The 25,105-nt window shown below is 50.0% G+C and overlaps 1 protein-coding gene across 2 annotated transcripts in view; it reads right to left on the reverse strand.

The window, feature by feature from the left end:
* The window catches only part of TBP (TATA-box binding protein), a 93,234-nt gene that overhangs the window by 50,391 nt on the left and 17,738 nt on the right, over positions 1-25,105 (reverse strand). For both annotated transcript variants that reach the window (XM_088457401.1, XM_088457400.1), the window contains exons 4-5: positions 19,184-19,271; positions 2,072-2,163 (exon numbers count right to left, since the gene is read on the reverse strand). In XM_088457401.1, coding sequence (XP_088313527.1) covers positions 2,072-2,163; positions 19,184-19,271 — 180 coding nt within the window. The remainder of the gene's footprint in view (positions 1-2,071; positions 2,164-19,183; positions 19,272-25,105) is intronic.

A 25,105-nucleotide genomic window follows, 5' to 3' on the forward strand; every position in this document is an offset into this window, starting at 1 on the left:
TATTCATTGTAATGATCTTATATGTTCTATATGAATGATCAAGAAGAGTTTGGTTTAGACATACTAAAGAATTGTTATTTGAAAGGATTTATCTTTTATTGGTTTGAACAATACATGCACGACTGCTGCTAATTAATTGAGGACACTATTTAACCGCATTGTGGGGATCTGTGATTTTGTTTGTACACCTGCATATCTCCTCCAGTGCATGCTGGTCACCGCTGCTAAGGAGCCCTTCCTCAGTCACCCGTGTGTACCTGAAATGGTAGGCGGCAGACACTACGGAGCCTGTCCTGCGGACACATACTGTCATCAGCCGCCTACCTTCTCAGGTATATGCTGGTACCGGTGCCATGGAGCCTGTTTTGCAACCTCTCTTTATATAATCTGCCGAGTATACTTGAAAGTGCTGCTCCTGCAAATTATGCAGTCAGCAAGTGGCACTGAGCCAAAACAGTGGAGAGTGAAACATATCACTACTTTACATAATCATTGAGGCAATTTTTACATGCTGTCAGACGATGCTTCTACAAACTGCATTTGCTGCATAACATCGGCTCCTCGGGACTGACAAATGTCCTGCAGCACTTCTCATGTAGTCCCGATCTGTCAGGTTATGGAGGGCAGTCAGCTCTGTGTGCTGCGTACACTTTGACAATTCTTGGCTGGTCGGTCCTATTGCACAGAGTGTGTACCTAGCATAACAGTGTATAGCAATACCAGATAAATGGTCTGTCGTGAATTTTTCCAACATTGTATGGTGAGCATAAACACTTAGCTGAATTCTATTATCCTCATGGTTTGATTGTCTGCTATTGAAAGTACCTTCATATGAGCTTCAATAAATGAAACGTTTAGCAGTCTCTAAATATTTACATTCATAAGCAACAGACCAGTAACAAATTAGTGTAATTTTAATTGTGTTTTTATAGGTTTGCAGGACATTTGTATGGCAAGTTTGAGCAAAAAGAAATACACCCAGCAGAACATTAAAACCACCTGCCTAATATTGTGTAGGTTCCTAGTGTTCACTCTAGCTCCGATGGCGTGGCCATTGAAAAGGGGGTGTGTCTATAAGACGCGTCCCCTTTTAGTCACTCTTGGGGGCGTGCCCGGCACTTACGGACGCACCGGGCAGCCTCCAAGCGCTGCAGACAGGGAGAATAGATGCCGGGCGCATGCGCCCGGCGTCTATTCTCTAGCGGTGCCCGGGTCACCGCACATTTTTTCACCCACAGGACACTGCGACTCGTGGGTGAAGACGGCACCCGCAGGCTGTGAGGGCAGGGCGCTTTTTGCCCTCCATCTGGAGGGCAAGGTGGTTTTTGAAGAAGGGCAGGGCGCCGCACCCCGCTAAAACACCCTAGCGGGAAACGCTAGGTTCCCCCCCGTGGACTCCAAAAGACATCTGAAGGTGTCCTGTGCTGTTTGGCACCTAGACGTTAGCAGAAGTCCTGTAAGTTGCAAAGGGCAACCTCCATGACTCGTTTGTTTTTCCGGTACATCCCACAGATTAGCGATCAGCTTGAGATCTGGGGAATTTGGAGGACAAGTCAACACCTTGCACCCTTTGCCATCAGGGAATACAATTGCCATGAAGATGTACTTGGTCTGCCACAATAGGTAGGTGGTATGTGTCAGAACCTTCACCAGTGGGCCATGTCTGGGGCTTTTGCCTCTTAGAAAAGTGTAAAGGTGCGTACACACTGGGCGATCAGGAAATACTGCACGATTAAGACATCGTAATCGTACAGTCGTTCCTGATCACCTGTAGTGTCTGTACTGAACGATCAGTCGTTAAGTGCAGACAGTCCATCATTCCTGAATATGCCAATCTGTCGTTATTGGCAGATTGTCTATCGCCTGAATATGTAGGCCAATGTCGGAAACGACCAGCGGGAGCGTGCATCGCTGGTCATTTCCCACATAGGAGTGCACGATTACAATGTCGTAATCGCTCAGTAATATCGCCCAATGTGTATGCACATTAAATGCTTATTACATTTTCATAACTCAACAATTGTTGTATTATATAAACAAAGCTAGTCAAATAAAATAGACCAACACTTACCTTTTAGCTCCTGTGCAAACCATTTTGCCCGAACTAAATATAAGTGCTGTTGTACGTGGCTCTCTTATTCTCATTATAACTGCAGCAAAACGCTGGGATAGAGATTGGGAAAAAAAAACAAAACAAAACAAAAAAAAAACACACAATATGCAGTTTAGTGAGTACAGAATTATAAATCAAAGTACACATTTGTAAGTTTGCCATACCATTGCTGAAATCCCACATGCATTCTAATGGTGCATACACGGTCAGATCTGTCAGTTGAACAATGAAAATTAATGGAATCGTCCATATCTGACTGCAAACACGCCAGATATCGTTATCTGATATGCAGGAACGCGCATCGTTCATCATTGCAAGCTGACATGTCAGATTTTCTTTCATGTATGAACAATTTTTAAAATGGTTATCGAACAGATCTGACACAAAATCTGACAGTATGTATACACCACAACTGAATACAGACCGTGATGCCCCCAAAAATTGGCCACAGATGTAGGCATGGCAATTTCAACTGATCAAGAGTTTTTGATGAATAAATGTCTGCATCAAGAGAAATATATCTATATATATCTATCTATATATTATATATATTTTTTTTTCCAAACTGGTCAGCCAGGAACCTACAACACATGCACTCAGTACCAGGTGACTAAGGGACTAATAACCACGGAACTGATGCGATTATTAAGAATCTATATCACGGGTGATATTTTCACTTTATTTGTAATGAAAATATTCCCGCTATGTACAAAGGGGAAACTAGTTTATGAAAGGCTTTTCCTTTGGAAGTTGACGCTGTGCATGCGCATAATGTCAGCTTCCGCCGCCAACAGGAGGCTGCGGAAGAGAGACCGAAAGCTCTCTTGCTCTTAAGCCTCCATAGGCTTAAAGCAGTTTACAACATCTGAAGATGGTGTAAACTACCGGGTGTATGGTACATAAGGAAGAGATAGTAATCCCCATTGATAGTAATGGGGACAGATCTGCAGTGCCAATTAGCACTCTGCCAGAGATTTATGTGAAATCTCCTGCATTATGCTATTAGTACATAGCAACAATTCATAAAATTATGCAGAAACTGCAGAATTCTATAAAAAAAAAAAAAAAAAAAAAAAACCCACTCACCTTGAAACATAGGCCCCTAAATGTTCTATGCAGCCCTGTGAAATCCAACAAGGTTATGACAGTTTAGCCACAAGCATTGCAATAAGAGGACTTGTGTCTTACCTGGTTAAGTCCTTTGCTTCAAACTCCATGGGGGGACACAGGCAGAGACCATGGGGGATAGGTGGAGCAGGAAAAGTCCAGGCACCAACTAGTTAAGCTTCTTCTCCCAGCAGCCCTGGCTCCTCCCCGCTATACCATGTCCCCAGCCTCAGGCAGGCCAGTTAAGTTAGCAAAGCCCAAGGCAGGAGTGAGGAAGAGGAGAAGGAATACAGACCTACACATACTGGTCCAAACACCCAGAAATGCGAAAGGACTGGAAACAGAATAAAAACCCTGCCAGCCTGATGAGTCAGGGTGGGCAGCCTATGTCCCCTATGAAGTTCGAAGAAAAGGACAACTAGGTAAGACATAAGTCCTTTTTTTCTTCTTCACATTCCATAGGAGACACAGGTAAAGACCATGGGACGTCCCAAAGGTATCCCATTATGGGAGGGGACGCGCCAGAGCTGCGCTGATGACCCCTTCAGCCAAAAACCGCATCCACAGTAGTGAAGGTGTCAATGAATAGAAGCGGAAGAAAGTATTGGGCGGAGGACCATAGGACTGGCACAAGTTTTCTATTTGGCTTACTGAAGGGCTCTGAAGACCGCCCGAAGCTCCAATATGTTGATTGGTAGAGCAGACCCCCTGCTGTCCACCGCACCTGAAATGAGAGTGGCCCTGTCACTGCGCCCCAAACCTGGAGACAGGCGTCCGGAGGACCCAATCTGGAATCCCAAAGGGGCGCCCCTTGGTGAGGTGACCGTCTGCAGCCACCAGGCAAGGGAGAGACGCACCTCTGGAGAGAGCACCATCGATTGTGCCTTTATCCGATGGGGTAATCCGTTCCACCTGGAGAGGATCAATTTCTGCAGAGACCTAGAATGAAACTGGGCATATTCCACCATGTCGAACGTCGATACCATGGACCCTAGTACTTGCATTGCTGAGTGGATTGACACTTGGCGACTGTGGAGGCATCTGCGTACTCGCATCTGCAAAATGGAGATCTTTTCTGCGGTCAGAAAGATTCTCTGCTATTGGGAATCCAACAGAGCACCCAGATGGAGAATCCCCTGAGATGGAATCAGGGAGGACTTTGTTCAATTGATTAACCATCCGTGAGCCTGAAGCACAGACACTGTCAGCTATAGGTGGTGTTGAAGTACTTCTGGAGACCCTGCCAACAATAAGAGGTCATCCAGGTAAGACAACAGTCGAACCCCCTGATGCCGTAGATGGGCTGCCATAACAGCCATAACCTTGGTAAACACTCGAGGAGCTGTGGAGAGACCAAACGGCAGCGCCCGAAACTGGAAATGATGTTGCTGAGAGATATGGTAAGAACTTACCTTTGTTATTTCTCTTTCTTTCTATGAAGTCCATAGGGTCCACAGGGTGACCTTGGGTATAGGTGATGCAGAGTCATCAGGGCACCTTACGTAGTAAATTTTTCTCCCAGGATGCCCTTGGGTCTCCCTCCATACCCCGCCCCTGGGCCAGAGGCACCTCAGTTTCGTAGCAAGCCAAAGGCCGGCCAGAGGGAGGGAAGGAAGAAGAAAGCCTGGAACACTCAAGAATCACATTCTCACACAGGAGACTTCATAGAAAGATAAACAGAAGGTAAGTTCTAACCAAAGCTCTCATTTTCTACTTCAGGGTCCATAGGGGTCCACAGGGTGACATTGGGGATGTCCCAAAGCAGTACCTCCACGGGTGGGGACGCTACTGTGCAGAGGAGAGAATCTGCCGCCCGAACGAAGCATCCTGAGGTATCAAAAGCATAATACCTCAAAAAAGTCTGGACAGAAGACCACATGGCTGCCTTCAAAGCAGAACAGCCAAGGTGCCACGACGAGCTGTCCACAAATGACCCACAGACAGTACAATGAACATAGGGCGGCACTGGAAGGCCCTCATGAGTGTAAGCCTCAGAGATGGCCATGCGAAGCAATCGAGCCAAAAGTTTGTTTATTGGGTGGCCAACCCTTCTTGTGGAAACCAGAGTGCACAAACAAGGAGTCTGACTTCCGAAGGTCCACATAAATCCTGGAGGGCAAGTACCACATCCAATGAGGCCTCATCTGCCGAGAGGTCTGGGGAATAAAAGGCCCGCACAACAATTTCCTCATTAATGTGGAAACTAGAGACCACCTTAGGAAGGAAACCAGGGTGAGCCCGAAGCACCGTCCTGTCATGGTGAAAAACCAAAAATGGGGGAACGACAAGAGCCCCCAAATCTGACTTCTGGCAGATGCAATAGCCAGAAGAAAAACCTGTCTTAGCAGTAAGCCATTTGAGATCAGAGTCCAGGGGTGCAAATGGAGGGCCCGAACAACAGCCAAATCCCAAGGAGCCACAGGAGGGACAAAGGGATCCTGAATGCGAAGAACCCCTTGTAGGAAAGCGCGGATATAAGGAAGAGGAGTGGTCCTTCGCTGGAACCACACTGAAAAGGGCAGAGACATGCACCTTCAGGGAAGCAAGGCAGAGACCAAGGTCCAAACCCAACTGCACGAAAGCCAAAACTCTGGATATCCTAAACACTTGGGGGTCATAACCTCTGGGACGACACCATTCAAAGTAGGTATGCCACACCCTGTGGTAAATCCTGGCAGAGGCAGGTTTTCGTGCTCTGAGCATGGTGTTAACCACAGAGCCGAGAAAACCCTTGGACCTTAGGAGGGATGTCTCAAGAGCCATGCAGTCAAAGACAGACAACCCAGGTCCGGGTAAAGGCAAGGACTCCAAGACAACAGGTCCGAACGTTGAGGCAAAAGCAACAGAGTGTCGATGGAGAGACTCTGAAGATCTGAGTACCAGTGACGTCTGGGCCACACTGGAGTCACCAAGAGGACAGTGCCTCCTTGTTTGAACTTCCAAAGTACTCGAGGAAGAAGGGAGATTGGAGGGAACAGGTACGCAAACTGGAAGGTCCACTTGACTGAGAGAGTCTACCAAGAGAGCCTTGGCGTCTCTTGTCCTGGACCAGTACAGTGGCAGTTTGTGACTTCGTCGAGAGACCATGAGATCCACATACGGAAGGCCCCACCTGTCCACTAGGAGCTGAAACACTTCGAGGTGAAGAGACCATTCTCCGGGATGCATGTTGTGATGGCTGAGGAAGCCTGCTTCCCAACTGAGAACTCCTGGAATGAACATTGCCGATATGGCTGGTAGGTGGCTTTCCGCCCATGTCAGGATGCGCGACACCGCTGTCATTGCCGCCTGACTTCAGGTCCCTCCTTGATGGTTTATGTAAGCAACGTTGTAGCGTTGTCTGACCAAACTTGCACAGGCTTTCAGTGAAGTATGAGTCTGGCTTGTTGCAGAGCCCTGAAGACTGCCCGAAGTTCCAATATGTTGATTGGAAGAGCAGACTCCTCTGCTGTCCACCGTCCCTGAAAGGAGTGTGAGCCCCAACCCCAGAGACTGTAGTTTGAAGGACCCAGTCCGGAATCCAAAAGGGGCGCCCTCTGGTTAGGTGGACCGTCTGCAGCCACCAAGTCAGCTTTAGATGCACCTCCAGAGAGCACCATCGTTTGTGCTCTTAGCCGATGGGGAAATCCGTCCCACCTGGAGAGGATCAATCTCTGCAGAGGCAGAGAATGAAATTCCACCATGTCGAATGTAGATAACATGGATCACAGTAACTGCATTGCTGAGTGTATGGACACACTGTGGAGGCATCTGCGCACTCGCGTCTGCAAAGTGGAGGTCTTTTCTGCGGTCAAAAATCCTCTGCTGTTGTGAATCCAACAGAGCTCCCAGATGGAGCATCCTTTGAGATGAGAACAGGGAGGACTTCTTCCAATTGACCAACCACGCGTGCATCTGTAGCACAGATATTGTCAGCTGTAGGTGGTGAACTACCACTGGAGACCCTGCTAACAGTAAGAGGTCGTCCAGGTATGGTAACAGATGGGCTGCCATTACCGTCATAATTTTTGTAAAACACCCAAGGTGCAGTAGAGAGGCCAAACGGCAAAGCCCGAAACTGGAAATGTTGTTGTGACACAGCAAACCTGAGAAAACGCTGGTGAGCCGAAGAAATCGGAATATGTAGGTATGCAGCCTGAATATCCAGTGACACCATAAAATCCCCAGGTGCCATAGCCTGTATGATTGAGCGTAGGGTTTCCATCCTGAACAGAGGTACCTTGAGGAATTTGTTCAGGGACTTGAGATTGAGGATAGGTTGTTGGGATCAGTTCAGTTTTTGAACCAGAAACTGGCTGGAATAACCCGTTCCCCTCTGGGATAATGGGACAGCTACAATGACCCCTGCCTGAAGAAAGGACTGTACAGCATCTTGAATAGCCAAGGCCTTGACCTTGTTTGACAGGAGGCCTGTGCAGAAGAACTGATGGGGAGGCAGTCTGCGGAAGGAGGGTGTACCCCTGAGAGACCACTTCTCTCACCCAGGTGTCTGTGGTAGTCTGACACCAGCATTGGGCGAACTGAAGAAGTCGGCCTCCCACCCTGGTGTCCCCCAGGGGAAGGCCTGTCCCGTCAGGCTGAGGGCTTGTCAGGCTGGGCAGTCGGATGTCTTGCACTCCAAGCTGGTTTCTTAGGCTTGGTACTTGATGGCTTAGGAAAAGGACAGAGTTCTAACCTTACCTGGGGCCCGATAGGTACAAAAGGACGAAGTCCGAGAAACGCAGACTTAGCCGTTGCCATAATTTTATCCAGATCAGGGCCAAACAAAACAATCATTAGAAGGTAAAACACTCTTAGCCCTTCCTGGAGTCTGCATCTGCCCTCCAAGAGCAAAGCCACAGAAAGCGGCAAGCCGCAATGTAAATCCTGGCATTCAATAAGCTGACAGCCAAGGCAGCCTCGTTAATATAGGTAGCTGAATCTCTGAGGTTGCCCACAAGATTCAACTGCTCCCTGGTAGCATCCGAAGACAAGGACTTTTCCAGGGTGTTTGCCCAACATTCCATAGCCCGAGCCACCCAGCAGATAGCCATGGCCAGTCTGCATGCGGCATCTGAAAGGGAATAAATTGATTTCAGGCAAACCTCCACCTTCCTATACGTAGTATCCTTCAGGGACGAAACGACATGGAAGGCATAGGGAGGGTTGCGCTTTTAACAAACCGTGGAATCCACCACCGGTGAAGTTTTACCATTTAGTAAAATAATCCTCAGTAAAAGGGTAAGCATAGGACAGACGCTTCTGTGTCTGGTAACGCTTTCCAGGTGTTTCCCATGACACCGCCAGGTGGTCCACCAGCTGGTCAGACAAAGGAAATACAGCAGCGGTCACCTTTATGTCCTCTATGACCAAGGCTGCACGGACAGCTTGTATCAAACCTGGAATATACATTTTTTACTTAGTCCTCTACACGTGAGGTAGAATCCGAGTCAGATTCACCTGGGAGCACCCCATCATCAGATGACATATCGTCGTCATCATACAGAGTAGATTGAGACGGCAAAAATCTTTTAGCCGGTCAACTTTGGGGTACCTTCTCCTTCCGCACCTCAGCCACATTCTGCAACGCATTGGGAATCGTATAAACCCAGAGGGGAGAACCCCTGCAAGGATGCAGCCGGTTGAAGCAGGCTCTGAGGGCATAAGCTGCTGCTGTGTGAACCACAGTGGGGAAAACACAGGAGGTACAGCTAAAGCGTCCCACAGTGGCCGTTAGTGCTTGTGCAAAGCACGTCCAAGGGGCTCCTGCAGAGTGGCAGAGAACGTAGAGGGACCTGGAGTAGCATAGCACCTCAAACATAATCCCTCAAGGACAATTCCACTGTACACTTTTTACAGAACAGCCGGGCGCCAAATTTGGCATATCACTCTCACTACCAGACATGGTGGAGAAGTTACAAGTATACTGTAGGTGATCCACCACACAGATTAACAGACTGAGGCTGCACCCCGATAGCACTTGTATTAGGGCTCAGTGAGGGGAAAAAAAAAAAAAAAAACAAGAAACTCACTCAGACAGCATAAAGTCTCATACAATGCAGAAAAATAACACCTGCACTTAATGGCACTACCAATCAACTACACAGACTTAGCGTCTGGTAGGATATAGTGCTGCATACGCTGACCATACACTGGGGAGAGGTATGTAGGGGGACCCAAGCTCCGCACTCCTCAGGGATGTGTGCCTTTGCCAAGGAGAAAATGGTCACCAGAGGTCCAGGAAGAAGCGTTCTTGTGGGAGGAGAGCTGCTACAGCGAAAACAGACTGCAGTAGAAAGCGCTGTGCAGAGGGGAGGAGCCGGCTGTGAACAGGGAAGGCAGCCTCCCCTGGCCGGTGATTAACCCCTTGGGCACTGGAAGCACAATGTTTTCAAAGCACTGCACCCAGTGTCCCCCCAGGCAGGTCTTCAGTGGAAGCGAAGGTGTTTATGGCCTGGCTCCACCACGGTCATCCTGGTCCATCCCCAGAGACCCGGGGGGAAAGGACTGCAAATGCGGACCACCGCAGCTTACCAGATGTCCCTGTAAATCCGGCTGCAGTCCTGGGAGTCCTCCGGGGTCTGGCTTGCTCACGCCGCGATCCCCAGAATAGTACCGGCGTCTCTGCGCCAGCGGGGTGATGGAGCAGCAGCACGGCGTCCCCTGGACTGTCCACTTACAGAAGCAAACTGTCTTCTTTAAAAAAAATAATAAATCTTCAGGGGTTATTTACAGCCCCCCCGTGTTCAGTGACCCGACTCCAGCTGGGCACCCAATGAAACAGATGCCTCTGGCCCGAGGGCGGAGTATGGAGGGAGACCCAAGTGCATCTTGGGAAAAAAAATTTACTGCATAAGGTGTCCGGATGACTCTGCATCACCTATACCCAAAGGTCACCCTGTGGACCCTGAAGTAGAAAGGACTGACCCTTAGGCTTACCCTGGGGCCGAAAGGAGGAGGTCCGAGATCCTGAAGAAGTAGATGCCGAAGGCAGACTTAGCTGCTGCCAACGTATCCACAATCTTGTCCAGGTCTGGACCAAACAAGATCTTATTATATGGCAAACACTAATCCCTTCTTAGAGTCCGCGACCGCTCTCCAAGAGAGCAGCCATAAGGAATGGCAAGCAGACACTGCAGCAGCCGAAATCCTGGAGGATAAGCAGCCTCATTGATATATGTAGCCGAATCACGGAGGTTACCCAGCAGAATCACTTGATCTGTGGTAGCATCCGATGGAAAAAAAAAAAAAAAAAAGACTCCTCTAGGGAGTCTGCCCAGAACTCCATAGCATTGGCCGCCCAGGAGATAGCCATAGCTGGTCTGGAAACTGCACCTGAAAGAGAATACATTGACTTTAAACACACCTCCACCTTCCTATCCATGGTATCCTGTAAGGAAGAAATGGATGGCATAGGTAGAGTAGCACTTTTTATTAAGCGTGTCACATGAGAGTCCACCGCCGGAGGTGATTTCCATTTAGTATAATTTCCTCAGGAAAAGGATAGGCATAAGCCAGGAGGAAAGCAGTGCAATAAGCGGATCACCGCAAGTGGTGATCCGCTCTGACTTACCTGCCTCCACGTGAGTCTGGCTGCAGTCCTGGGAGTCCCACGGGGTCTGGCTAGCACAGACCCCAGGCTTCCGCCACAATCCCCGGATCAGTACCAGCGTCTCAGCGCCAGAGGGGTGTAGAGCGGCAGCGCGGACATCCCACTGAACTGTCCACTATGGAAAGATGACCGTAAAAAAAAATCTTATGGGGCTGTTACACAGCCCCACACTGCACTACAGTGGCCCGACTCCGGCCAGGCACCAAACGAAATTGAGGTGCCTCTGGCCCGGGGTATAGGGTGAGGCCCAGTGCATCCTGTGAGAAAATATTTATCTGCGTGGTGTCCGGATGTCCTTGCCATCACCTAAACCCCAAAGGTGTCCCTATTGAGTACTATGGACCCTGAAGAAAATATAGGTTCTGAGGCCTTTCCTGAAAGGCTACGGCATAGCCCCAGGAGAGAAAACCTCGCCCTCAGGCATCCTACATGGTCACCATCCAGGTGATTGAAACAGCAAAAGTCAGCCTCCCACGCTGGGACCCCTACTAGGTGGAGGTCTGCCTTGTCAAGCGGAAGCCTGACAGTAGGCCTGGAGGTAGGATAACTGGTAGACCCGAGCCTGAAACCAGAGCATTCAGAAAGATTGGCCCTTCCCTCTGGACGAAAACTAGAAGTTCACGACCTAGGTCACAGTAGGGAGGAAGGCAGACCTGGACGCAGTCATTGTGGCTACAATCGTGTCCAAAACAGGATCCTAACGAATTACTTCAAAGTGGAAGAGCCCCTATGGCCTTGCTAAAGTCAGAGCACCAGAAATTAAGCCAGAGAGCTTGCCTATCAGCCACCAAGGATGCAGACACCCTGAAAGCTAGGACACCAGTATCTATTGTTGCCACTCATTTATTTAGAAAAAAAAAAAAAGCGGCCACCCTCTGATGCTCTCACCTGACGCCAATAGCACGTTCCTATGGGAATCTGAGCTGAGGCTCTCCTGAACAGTATCTACCTAAGCAGAAGTCAGGGCTGGACGTGCAATAGCGTCTACAGAATAGAAGTCCCTTTTGAGTGAAGATGCAACGTTTTGTCAGTCAAATCCCAAGGGATGCCGTATTTGGACTAGGAAGGGTAGCGTTTTTGACTAGGCGGGCCATGTGAGCATCCACTGAGGTGGCTCATTCTGCCTGAATTGAAGGAGGCTATGCGTTTAGAACCCTGGATGCGTTTTAGAGTGAGCCCTTCATAGAAGGTCCACTCGCTGCGCAGAAGATGGGAATTCTGCAGAAACAGTCTACAGACGCTTGAAGACCAGAGCGCTAGCCTTAGGGGTCTGCTCAGCATCTGAAGCGTAGAACAGCTCTCATTCCATTAAACTAGGCGGCTACATCTAGCTGCGGTAGGAAGTCCTCCAGAATAGACGAAGGTCTTGTCTGAAATTTTAGACATAAAATGTCCCAGTGAGCTGAGGAACTTCAGAGTCCGAACTATTACTGTACAGGGACGCAGCACTATCTAGACTGGCAGGTCTGCGCCTGAAATGCAGCTCCTGTCCAGCCTCTGCTGGAAAGATGCAGATACCTGCGCTTAAAGCGAGAAGGGCTGCATTCATGGCTCCTAAGGCAAAATGATGTAAGGTACCCAAGCTGGGCCCCTGTACAGATACTAGGAGGGGGAGCAGGCTCTGGGGTTGTCAGTGTGTTATGGCCACACACACTGCAGAGGATGTGCACTAGCCCTTAGCCAACTGTAACCTTACCTATGAGAGAGGTAGTCCAGGCCGGTTCCAGGTAGAAGTCCAGGATGACTAACACAGAGCCTGAGGAGAAAGTACAGAGGCACAAGTCCTGCAGATACGCAACACTGAAGCACCCCCATCCCTGGGTGCTTTGCCTTTGGAAAACCTGGTACTGCAATCCAGGGCAGTCCCCAAACAATGAATGTGCCCTCACCCCACAACAAGCGGGGCTTTACAAACGAGGGATTTACTAAACTGTCAGAAGAATAAAGGCAGACAGAAAATAAATTAGAGAACAGGGGAGAAAAACCTGTACTCCTAAACACAAAATACATGCACACAGAACGTTCAATGCTGTAACAATGGGCAGTTAATGCTCAAAAATCCAAACCCCATTAAGTAGGAAGGACCTTAGTGTATAACCAGACCAGGGAGGTAATACAGGGAGACAGGAGCCCTTTACTGCTCTCCAGAGACTGACTGAAGCAGGCGCAGGACAAAATGGCCGCTCAGGGCCGCAGTTGGGAGGGAGAGAGAGGCGGGAGAATCCCTGTGGCATGGCCTCTGCAGTGGAGTGCGCCAAGGGAGTGGCTGAATGGGAAGAGCCTACCACCCCCTTGCTGAACCAGATCCCCCAGGGCAATGGCTGCTTCTAATGAAGCGCCCCATTGCCTGTGTCCTGGTGGTCTAGTGGAGGTGCCAGGCGGCCTGAGTGACCGATGTCAGCACCGCCGGTGGTCTCCCACACCAGCGGTAACAGCCACGGCAGCACGGCTCCCTGTAGTAAGCAGAGTGTCACTCTTACCTCTGAGCACCGTCGGTGCTCCTACCCCGGATTCCGGCTGCGGGTCCCTGGTGTGTGCTGGAGGACCGGCCAAAGTCACAGACCTGCTCGCCAGTGCTGCGGTCGCCGGGGGTCGATGGAGCAGAAGTGCGGGTGTCCTACAGGACGACGACTAGCGCTGCACACTCAGATAAAAATAGTAAAAAAATAAATAAAAAATACCACGAGATATGGTAAGAACTTACCTTTGTTATCTCTGTTTCTACAAAGTCCATAGGGTCCACAGGGTTGATCGTGGGGGTATAGCTGGATCTGGATTGACGGGCACCACGCAGTTAAAGCTTTTGCTGCTCCCAGGATGCACTGGGTCCATCCTCCTCTATACCCCGCCCCCGAGCCACAGGCACCTCAGTTGGTAAGTAGCCAAGGGCGGAGGAGGAGAGTAAACAGAGAGAAGGAAGACTGGAACACACAAGAACCATACTCGCAGAAAGGGAGACGGAAAACCGGTGACCAGCCACATAGCCCATATGAAGCCAGGTGTGTCAGGGCGGGACCCCTGTGGACCCTATGGACTTCGTAGAAACAGAGATAATAAAAGGTAAGTTCTTACCATATCTCTTGTTTTCTACTTCAGGGTCCATAGGGTTGACCTTGGGGATGCCCCAAAGCAGTTCAACTAATGGTGGGAAAGCTCCTGTGCTGAAAAGGAGAATCCGGTGCCCGAAGGATGCATCCTGAGATGCGAAGGTGTCAAAAGCATAGAACCTCAGAAAGGTCTGGATGGAAGACCACGTGGCCGCCTTACACAGCTGAGGCGCTACGGTTAGCAGCCCACGAGGGACCCACAGACCGAGTAGAACGAGCCTTAACAGAGGCCGGAAAAGGCAAAACCTCTGTGCATAAGCCTCACAAATAAGCAAACGAAGCCAACGGGCCAAAGTCAGTTTGTGGGCAGGCCAACCCCTCTTGTGAAAACCAAAGGCGAAAAACATGGAATCAGACTTCCGAATGGAACTAGTCCGGTCCAAAAACCTTGAGAGCACAGACCACATCAAAAGGAAGTCTCACCAGCCGAGAGATCAGGTGACTGAAATGCCGGCACAATAATTTCCCGATTAATGTGGAACTTATAAACCACTTTAGGTAGAAAACTCGGGCGAGTGCGAAGCACCGCCCTGTCCTGGTGAAAAAGCAGAAAAGGAGGACGACAGGAAAGCGCCCCCAATTCTGACACCCTTCTGGCCAAAGCAATCGTCAAGAGAAAAACGAGTCTTCACCAATCAACCATTTGAGTACCACCACTCAAGAGGTTCAAATGGAGGACCCTGTAAGGCCCGAAGCACCACCGCCAAATCCCAAGGAGCCACTGAGGGAACAAAGGGAGGCTGAATCCTGAGAACACCCTGGAAAAAAGGTGCGGACATCTGGCAGGGTAGCTATCCTATGTTGGAACCACAAAGATAGTGCAGACACATGAAACTTTCAAAGAAGCTAGGCGTAAGCCTAGGTCCAAACCAGACTGAAGGAACGCCAAAACCCTAGAAACATGAAACACCTGAGTATTGTAGTTTCTGGACTCACATCACTGAAAAAAAAAAAAAAAAATGAATGTCACACTTGGTGGTAAATCCTGGCGGAAGCAGGCTTGCACGCCTGTAGCATCGTGCTGATGACTGAGCTGGAAAAACTCTGGGAGCTTAAGAGTGATGTCTCAAGAGCCACACCATCAAAAGACAGACGAACCCAGATCCGGGTAAAGGCAGGGGACCCTGAGACAACATCAGGTTCCGACGTTGAGGCAGAAGGAATGGAGCGTCGATGGCGAGGCTTCGAAGATTGGAGTACCAAGGACATCTGGGCCAAGCGGGAGCCACCAGCAGAAGCGTGCCGCCGTCCTGTTTGAATTTCCAGAGAACCCGAGGCAGCAGGGATATGTGAGGGAATAGATACGCCAGCTGAAACGTCCATTTCACCGACAGCACGTCCACCAGGCTTGCGCCGGCGTCCCTTGTCCTGGACCTGTACACGGGCAGCTTGTGATTGTAATGGGAGGCCATGAGGTCCACTTTCGGTAGTCCCCACCTGTACATGAGTAGTTGAAATACCTCTGGGTGAAGCGACCATTCCCCGGGATGCACGTCGTGACAGCTGAGGACGCTATAGGAACATGTAGGCGTCCTGGATGTACAGAGAAACCATGTAATCCCCAGGTTCCATAGCCAGAATGAGAGAACGCAAAGTTTCCATCCTGAATTTGGGAACACTGAGGAACTTGTTCAGCGAATTTAAATTGAGGATAGGCAGATGAGACCCATTGGTTTCTGCACCAGAAACAGTAGAATAGTAACCAGTCCCGTGTTGAGAAGGCGGAACGGGAACAATGACCCCGGCTTTCATCAAGGACTATTGCTTCCTGAATCTGCAAGGCCTTGGTCTGGTCCTGAGAAAGAGTCGTGCAGAAGAACTGTTGGGGAGGTCTGTGATCAAAGAAGAGGGCGTACCCCTGAGAGACCACTTCTCGAACCCAAGCATCCGTGATGGTGTTGTACCAGCACTGCGCGAATTGAAGAAGTCGGCCTCCCACTCTGGGATCCACCAGTGGGAGGCACGTCCCATCAGGCAGAAGGTTTATCTTCTGGCTTGGAAGTAGGGTGTCTAGCACTCCTCTTGCTTGTTAGGTTTAGGGGCGGCCTTGGTTGCCGACTACCTCGGGAAGGACTGTCCCTTGGACTTTCCCTGAGAACGAATGGACCGAAATGCAGAGGTCCTAGCCTTGGAAGGTGCAGCTGCCGATGGTAGAAGAGCTGACTTAGACTTAGCCAGGGTATCCACAATTTTGTCCAGGTCTGGGCCAAACAATATCTCCCCATTAAAGGGTAAGGCCTCCAGGCCTTTCTTGGAATCGGCATTCGCTCTCCAAGAACATAGCCACAAAGACCGGTGAGCAGACACCGCAGCAGCAGATACTCTGGAAGTCAGGAGACTGGCATCCAAAGACGCTTCTCCAATATAGGAAGCGACATCCCTCATCTGTCCCACTAAAGCTCTCTGAATCTCCGCAGCTTCCTCAGGAAAAGTATCTTCCAGTACATAGGTGAGCAGACACCACAGCAGCAGATACTCTGGAAGTCAGAAGACTGGCATCCAAAGACGCTTCTCCAATATAGGAAGCCGCATCTCATCTGTCCTATTAACGTTCTCTGGATATCCGAAGCATCGTCTGGAAAAGTATCCTCTAAAGCGTTGGCCCAGCTCTCAATTGCTTTAGCCACCCAAGAGATGGCCATGGACGGACGGGCCACCGCCCCTGAGAGAGAATAGATAGATTTTAAACAAGTCTCCACCTTCCGGTCTGTGGGATCCTTTAGGGATGAAATGGAAGGCACAGGCAAGGTAGCACTCTTGATTAAGCGAGTAAAATGAGAATCCACTGCAGGCAGGGTTTCCCACTTTTTGAAATGACTTGCAGGAAACTGATAACTAAACGCTAAACATTTCTGCAACTGGAACCTCTTACTAGGTGACTGCCAGGCCTCCGCCATATGATCAGTCAGCTGGTCAGATAGAGGAAAAACAGCCGAAGTCACTTTTGCCCGTTTGACATTTGGAAACTTGGCTTTAGGGGCTGGTGCGTCCTTCTCTATATCAAGAATACACCTCACCGCCCTTACTAATGCCGGCACATTAATGGAAGATTTCGTTTCCACCTTCCGGACAGGAGAGTCAGAGTCCTCAGGCTTTTCCCCATCATCCGAAGACGCCTCAGAGTCTGATACTTGCGCAGACAGGGATGACCTAACAGGGCGTTTAGACGCCTTCTGAGGCCTGTCACTTCGTAGCAAAGTTTGAAAGGCTGAAGATGAGGCCGCCAAACTCTGAACTGGACTGAACTGGAGAACACATCCACCAATGGTGGTTGAACTGCCTGAGAGAGACCCTGAAAGGGAAAGACAGACTGCTGTTCACTGAAGGGGACTGAATATACATAGGTAACCCTGTATATGGACTAACAGTCTGTGGCTCAGGGGGAGACTGCAATAGATGCAGTATACCCTGAGAGGGGGGGTGGCTGGTTGGGGTAACCCCCTACAGGGGAGAGCAGTCGGGACTGCCAGACGTTCCGCGATGGAAGCCAGCACCTGAGAAAACACCGCCCTGTCCCGAAATTGTGTGTTGGGGGGGATGTTTAGAGGGACCAGGTAACTGCTGGCACCTCACACACAGCCCATCCTGTGATAAATCCTCCTGATTTACACCTGCGATGCAGTGTCTGCAGGAGTACAGAGTAGGGGCTGCGGAGCGCTCAACCTCCTCGTCAGACAAGATAAAAATATATATCTATATCTATCTATCTACACAACAGGGAAAGCTCACTGATTTACTCATGGCGCACCCACAAGCCCACAGATCTGACACAGTGTAGCACACAACTGTATGTGACCGACCTCACAAATACAATTAAATTATATAAGTGAGATCAAAGAAAAGCCCTTCCCACACACGCACCTGCCAGAGCTGTAGGAGAAGGAAAGGGATAGGTATAGAGTGACAGTATTTGGAAATAAATGACAGACAGTCAGCACTAGCAAAAGTCACATACAATGCAGAAAGGAATACTCACTGCACCTTGTCACTACAATCAACCTGCCCAGATTATGTATCTGGGAGGGCTATAGTGCTGTGTACGCTCTTCTACCAGGGGAGATGTACACAGGGGGACAGGTCCGCACGCTGCCGAGAGATCTGCGCTGCCACTGTAGAAAAGATGGGCGTCGGAGATCTCAGAGGAAGAGCGGCCGAAGGAGGAATGCAGCTCAGCGTCGCCAGAGACGAGCGGAAAGGCGTCCTGAGCTGAGGGGAGGAGCCGCTAGACAGAGAAGGCTGCCTCCCCTGGCTAGCATTTAACCTCCGGGATGCTGGCTCCCGCTGTATTCCCTGGAGGTCTAGTGGACCTGCAGGGTATGCCCTCGATGGAGGGGGAGCCCGCCGTCAGCGCCTCCAGTCTGTCCCCAGAGACTGGAGGCTGAAGACTGCATAGTGACCCGCAACTTACCTGTTCCCCGGCGATCCGGCAGCAGTCATGGGATTCCTCCAGAGTCCAGCTAGAACAGACTCTGGGGTCCCGCTGCGATCCCCAGATCTGCACTGGCGTCACAGCGCCGGCGGGGTGTAGGAGCGGTAGCGTGGACGTCCAATGGACAGTCAGATGCTGCCGCTCTGAAGAGTGTAAAAAAAATAAAAGTAAACTCTAAAAAAAAAAAAAAAAAAAAAAAAAAAAAAAAAGTTTAGGGGCTGCAAAGCAGCCCCCCTGCGCTAAAGGTGACCCGACTCCGGTTGGGCACCAACTAAAACTGAGGAGCCTGTGGCTCAGGGGCAGGGTATAGAGAAGGGTGGACCCAGTGCATCCTGGGAGCAGCAAAAGCTTTAACTGCATGGTGCCCGTGGATCCAGATATACCCCCAAGGTCAACCCAGTGGACCCTGAAGTAGAAAAAAATGAGAGAAAAGCTTAGACTGCTGAGCAGGCTCTAAACATGTGCCTTGCTCCTGAAGGACAGACTAAACTGGCCTGCCTGAGGCTAGGAGAAGCAGCTTAACTAGTTGGTGCCCTGACTCCTCCTGCTCCACCTATACCCCATGGTCTCTGCCTGTGTTATATGTATGGAACATGAAGAAGAAATGTGAATATTCATATTTCAACCAAGAGGAGCAAAAGTGATAGACCATGCCCCAGGTGTGTGACCCGCAATAAGCTGTCTTTTGGAATTGTCCAGCTAGGAAATATGATTTACATAAAGAAGCAGTGTTCTTGAAATTTGTGTCAAATATATCTAGCTCTAACAATTTTTAGAAAAGATTGTGAAAGTTATATATGAAACCATTTCTTTTCACTGATCTAGACAGGACTTACCTTTGGATTGTACTCAGCATTTCGAGCTCTAAGTGCAATTGTTTTCAAGTCCAATTTGCAGCCAAGATTCACTGTGGACACTATGTTTCTACAAAAACACCAAGAGTTAAAAAGAACTGTAATTATCAATAGTATAACAGTAAAGAAATCAAGATCAGTTTCCACACCAAAGTGCAGTTTGGCACTAGCAAGTTACAGTGAAGCAGGGAGCTCCATGAAGACACAAATATGCAAACCTACCACTTAATGCACTTCAGGAGCAGAGAGACTTTCACTGGCAGATAAAACAAGTAGATACCCATGATTAACAATACAGATTACTACAGAGGCAGAACTCTCAGGCGATCGACTAGATATACCACAAATGAAATGTGTAAAAACATAGCAGCTTTGCTTTTACATGTACATTTGATGCAAATAAGTCTTGATCCCTTCAGTATAGCAGTTACACCGAACCCAGACAGAATGAAAGTGAAAAAGGAGTTATGGTATATGAAAAAAAAAAAAAAAAAAAAAAAAAAAACACCACACTCTGGACCATAGGGTCCACAGAGAGACAATGGGGAGTAGGCTGTACTTGAAGGACCGGACACCAACAGCAAAGCTTTTTTCTGAACCAGAAGGCTCAGGTCCTTCCCCCTATACCTCGCCCACAGCCTGAGAGCAACTCAGTTTTGTTAACAAGCCCACGGCAGGCACAGGATAGGAGGGAAGGAAGACTGGTGCACTGAAGAATTAGTCACACAGAAGGAAACAAGTGACCAAGAAAAGAAACCCATAGAAGCCAAGTGCGTCACGGCAGGTGCCCTGTGGACTTCGAAGAAAGAGTTAACAAGGGTAAGTTTTACCATAGCTCTCCTTTTCTTCTTCAGGGTCCATAGGGCTTCACAGGGAGACAATGGGGATGTCACAAAAACAGTTGTTCAAGGACAGGGACACTTCTGAGCAGAGAGGAGAACCCTGTGCCCTGAAGGAAAATCCGGAGAGGCAAATGTATCAAAAAGGTATAGGTGTGGACAGAAGACCACGCAGCCGGCTTGCATAGCTGATCTGCAGGGGTGCCACGCCGGGCTGTCCACGAGGGTCCCACGGAGCAATTAGAATGAGCAAATACTGATGCTGGAACACGAAGGCCAGTCTATGTGCAAGCCGGTGAGATAGTCATGCAAATCCATCTGGTCAGAGTCTGTCTGTTAACTGTCCATCCCTACTTATGGAATCCATATAAGATGAAGAGGGAGTCTGATTTTCTGATGGAACTAGTGCGGTCCATGTAGATCATTAGAGCATGGACCACATCCAAAGAGGCCTCACCTGCCGTGAGGTCTGGCGATAGAAAGGCTGGAACCACAATTTCCTCATTAATATGGAAACAAGAAAACCACTTTGGGAAGGAAGCCCGGGCGCATTCTAAGAACAGCCTTGCCCTGCTGATAAAAAGTTAAAATGGGGTGCGACATGAAAGTACCCCTTCATCTGATACCCTGCGGGCAGATGCTATAGCCAGAAGAAAGTCTTCGCAGTGAGCCACTTGCCATCCACTAATTCCAAGGGTTCGAATGAAGGTTCCTGAAGTGCAGAGAACCATTGACAAATCCCACGTAGTCACAGGAGGGACAAAGGGGAGGTTGTATATGAAGAAGACCCTGCAGGAAGGCATGAACATCCGGTGGAGGAGCAATTCTGCACTGTAACCAGACGCACAGAGCAGAGACGTGCACTTTGAGAGGCTAGGCGGAGTCGAAGATCCAGTGCAGCCTGAAGAAAGGCAAGTAGTCTAGAAACCTTAAAAACTTGAGGGTCATAGCTTCAAAGGGCACACCACTGGAAATATGTATACTATACCCGATGATAAATCCTGGCAGAGACCGGTTTACGAGCACTGATCATGGTCTGGAACTAGAAAATCCCCTAGACCTTAGGAGGGATGTCTCAAGAGCCAAGCTGTTAAAGACAGGCGGGCCAGGTCCGGATGTAGACAGGTAGCTTGAGACAACAGGTCTGGTCGAAGAGGAAGTAGAACGTTTATGAAGAGACTTTGAAGGTCGGAGTACCAATGGCGTCTGGGCCAAGCTGGAGCTACCAACAGGACCGTGCCCCCTACCTGCTTGAAAATAAGAGATATGGTAAGAACTTACCTTTGTTATCTCTGTTTCTACGAAGTCCATAGGGTCCACAGGGTTGACCTTTGGGGTATAAGCTGGATCTGGATCCAGGCAGTTAAAGCTTTTGTAGCTCCCAGGATGCACTTGGGTCCATCCTCCTCTATACCCCGCCCCCGAGCCACAGGCACCTCAGTTGGTAAGCAGCCAAGGCCGGAGGAGGAGGAGAGTAAACAGAGAGAAGGAAGACTGGAACACACAAGAAACCATACTCACAGAAATGGGAGATGGAAAACCGATGACCAGCCACACAGCCCATATAAAGCCAGGTGCGTCAGGGCGGGTGCCCTGTGGACCTTATGGACTTCGTAGAAACATGGTAAGAACTTACCTTTTGTTATCTCTATCTCTTGTTTTCTACTTCAGGGTCCATAGGGGGTCCACAGGGTTGCCCTTGGGGATGTCCCAAAGCAGTTCAACTAAGGGCGGGGACACTCCTGTGCAGAAAGGAGAACCCGGCGCCCGAAGGATGCATCCTGAGAGGCGAAGATGTCAAACGCATAGAACCTCAAAAACGTCTGAATGGAAGACCAGGTGGCTGCCTTACATAGCTGAACAGCAGAGGCGCCACATCTAGCAGCCCAAGAAGGACACATAGAACGAGTGGAATGAGACTTAACAGAGGCTGGAACAGGTAAACCCTCCTGTGCATAAGCCTCACAAATAACAGAACAAAGCCAACGGGCTAACGTTTGTTTGTTGGCAGGCCAACCCCTCCTGTGAAAACCAAAGAGGACAAAGAATCAGACTTCCTAACGGAAGCAGTCCGGTCCACATAAATTCTGAGATCACGGACTACATCCAAGGAAGCCTCATCAGCTGAAAGATCAGGTGACTGAAAAGCTGGCACAACAAGTTCCTGATTGATGTGGAACTTCGAAACCACTTTAGGCAAAAACTCAGGACCAGTGCGAAGCACAGCCCTGTCCTGGTGAAAAATCAGAAAAGGGGGACGACAGGAAAGTGCCCCAATTCTGACACCCTCCTGGCAGAAGCAGTTGCCAGGAGAAAAAACAATCTTAAAATGTTAACCACTTGAGTTCCACCGACTCAAGAGGCTCAAAAAAGGAGGACCCCGCAGGACCCGAAGAACCACCGCCAAGTCCCAAGGAGCCACAGGATGCACGAAGGGAGGCTAGATTCGGAGACCACCTTGGAAAAAAGTGTGAACATTGGCAGTGTAGCGATCCTACGTTGGAACCACACAGACAGCGCGGACACATGAACCTTCAGGGAGGCAAGACGTAAGCCTAGGTCCAAGCCTGATTGCAGAAATTCCAAGATCCTAGACAGTCGGAACACCTGAGGATCATACTTTCAGTGGTGAGTCCAGAAACTAAGTGCGCCACACCCTGTGGTAAATCCATGCGGAAGCAGGCTTGCGTGCCCTGAGCATGGTACTAATGACCAAACCCGAGAAGCCCCGAGACCTTAAGACGGCTGTCTCAAGAGCCACGCCGTCAAAGACAGCCGACCCAGATCCGGGTAAAGGCAAGGACCTTGAGACAATAGGTCCTGACGCTGAGGAAGACTGTACGGAGCGTCGATGGAGAGGCTACTCAGATCGGAGTACCAAGGATGTCTGGGCCACGCCGGAGCCACCAGCACGATCGTGCCGCCGTCCTGCTTGAATTTCCGCAGGACCCGAGGTAGCAGGGATATCTGAGGAAACAAATACGCCAGTTGAAACGTCCATTTCACCGACAGCGCGTCGACCAGACTTGCGCCTGCGTCTTTTGTCCTTGACCCGTACACGGGCAACTTGTGATTGTGAAGGTAGGCCAGCAAGTCCAGCTGCGGAAGCCCCCATCTGTCCACGAGTAGCTGAAACACATCTGGGTGAAGCGACCATTCCCCGGGATACACTTCGTGACGGCTGAGGAAGTCCGCCTCCCAACTGAGGACTCCTGGGATGAAGACAGCCGAGACTGCTGGAATGCGGCACTCCGCCCAAGCACAGATGCAAGACACCTCCGACATCGCAGCCCGACAGAGTTCCTCCCTGGTGGTTAATGTACGCCACCATGGTGGCGTTGTCGGATTGAATTTGAACCGCCCTTCCTTGAAGGGCGGTTCAAGTTCAACGACGACTGCAGGGCCCTGTACACAGCCCGCAGTTCCAGGATGTTCATGGGGAGAAGTGCTTCTTCCGCAGTCCAACGTCCCTGAAGTGACAACGAGCCCGTCACTGCCCCCCAACCCCGGAGACTGGCATCTGTTGTGAGCAGGACCCAGTCTGGGATCCAAAAGGGGCGCCCCTCGACTAGATGAGCTGTCTGAAGCCACCAAGCCAAAGACTGCCGAACCTCCGTGGACAACACCAGCCTCTGAGACCGGATCCGGTGAGGTAACCCATTCCATTCCGATAGTCAGTCCCTGCAGGGGCCTGGAATGGAACTGGGCAAATTCCACCATGTCGAATGCTGACACCATGGAACCCAGAACTCTCATTGCCGAATGGACCGACAGGCGGCAACTGCGTATCCGCAGCTGTAGGGAGGAGACCTTTTATGGAGTCAGGAAGATCCTTTGCTGACAAGAATCTAGCAGGGCTCCCAAATGAACCATCCGCTGTGATTGATAATTTGGAGAAAGTCCTCCCTGATTCAACCACCCGTGCGCTAGCAGACAAGCGAAAGTCAGGTGGAGATGTTGAAACAGTACGGCAGCAGCTCTGGCTCTAAAGATGTGTGGCCATGATCGCCATCACTTTGGTGAAAACCCTTGGTGCCGTGGAGAGGCCAAAAGGGTAGCGCCCGAAACTGGTAGTGATGATGTAGGATAGCGAACCTCAGATACCGCTGGTGTGAAGGTGCTATCGGAACATGGTGGTAGGTGTCTTGGATATCCAGGGAGACCATGCAATTCCCATGTTCCATCGCCAGAATGATGGAACGTAACATTTCCATCCTGAATTTGAGGAATTTGTTCAGAGACTTCAAACTGAGGATAGGGCGATAAGAACCATTTGGTTTCTGCACCAAAAACAGTAGTATCCCGTCCCTTGTTGTGACTGGGAACAATGACCCCTGCTTTCAGCAAGGACTCTATAGCTTCCTGAATCTGCAAAGCTTTGGTTTTTGTCCTGAGAAGGACTCGTGCAGAAAAACTGGTGGGGAGGTCTGAGCCAAAAAAACAGGGCGTACCCCGGGAGACCACTTCTCGAACCCATGCATCCGTGGTGGTATTGTGCCAGCACTGGGTAAACTGAAGTCGGCCTCCCACTCTGGGGTCCCCCAGAGGGAGGCCCGTCCATCAGGCAGAAGGTTTATCTTCCTGCTTGGAAGAAGGGCGTCTGGCACTCCAGGCCTGTTTCTTTGGCTTAGAGACGGTCTTGGTCGCCGACTGCCTCGGGAAGGACTGACCTTTGGCCTTACCCTGGACCCGAAAGGTGGAGCTCCTCACCTTAGCAGGCGCTGAAGCCGAAGGAAGGAAGGCTGATTTGGATTTAGCCAGAGTATCCACTATTTTGTCCAAGTCTGGACCAAATAGCAACTCCCCATTAAAAGGTAAGGCCTCCAGGCCCTTTTTAGAGTCTGCGTCAGTTCTCCAAGACCGCAGCCACAAGGACCGACGAGCATACACAGCTGCAGCCGAAACCCCAGGTCAGCAGGCCGGCATCTAACGATGCTTCCCCAATATAGGAAGCCGCATCTCTCATCTGTCCTATTAACGTTCTCTGGATATCCGGAGCATCGTCTGGAAAAGTATCCTCTAAAGCGTTGGCCCAGCTCTCAACGGCTTTAGCCACCCAAGAGAT

Source organism: Taudactylus pleione, unplaced genomic scaffold (assembly GCF_031769625.1).
Source record: "Taudactylus pleione unplaced genomic scaffold, aTauple2 ptg000760l, whole genome shotgun sequence".
Taxonomy (NCBI): domain Eukaryota; kingdom Metazoa; phylum Chordata; class Amphibia; order Anura; family Myobatrachidae; genus Taudactylus; species Taudactylus pleione.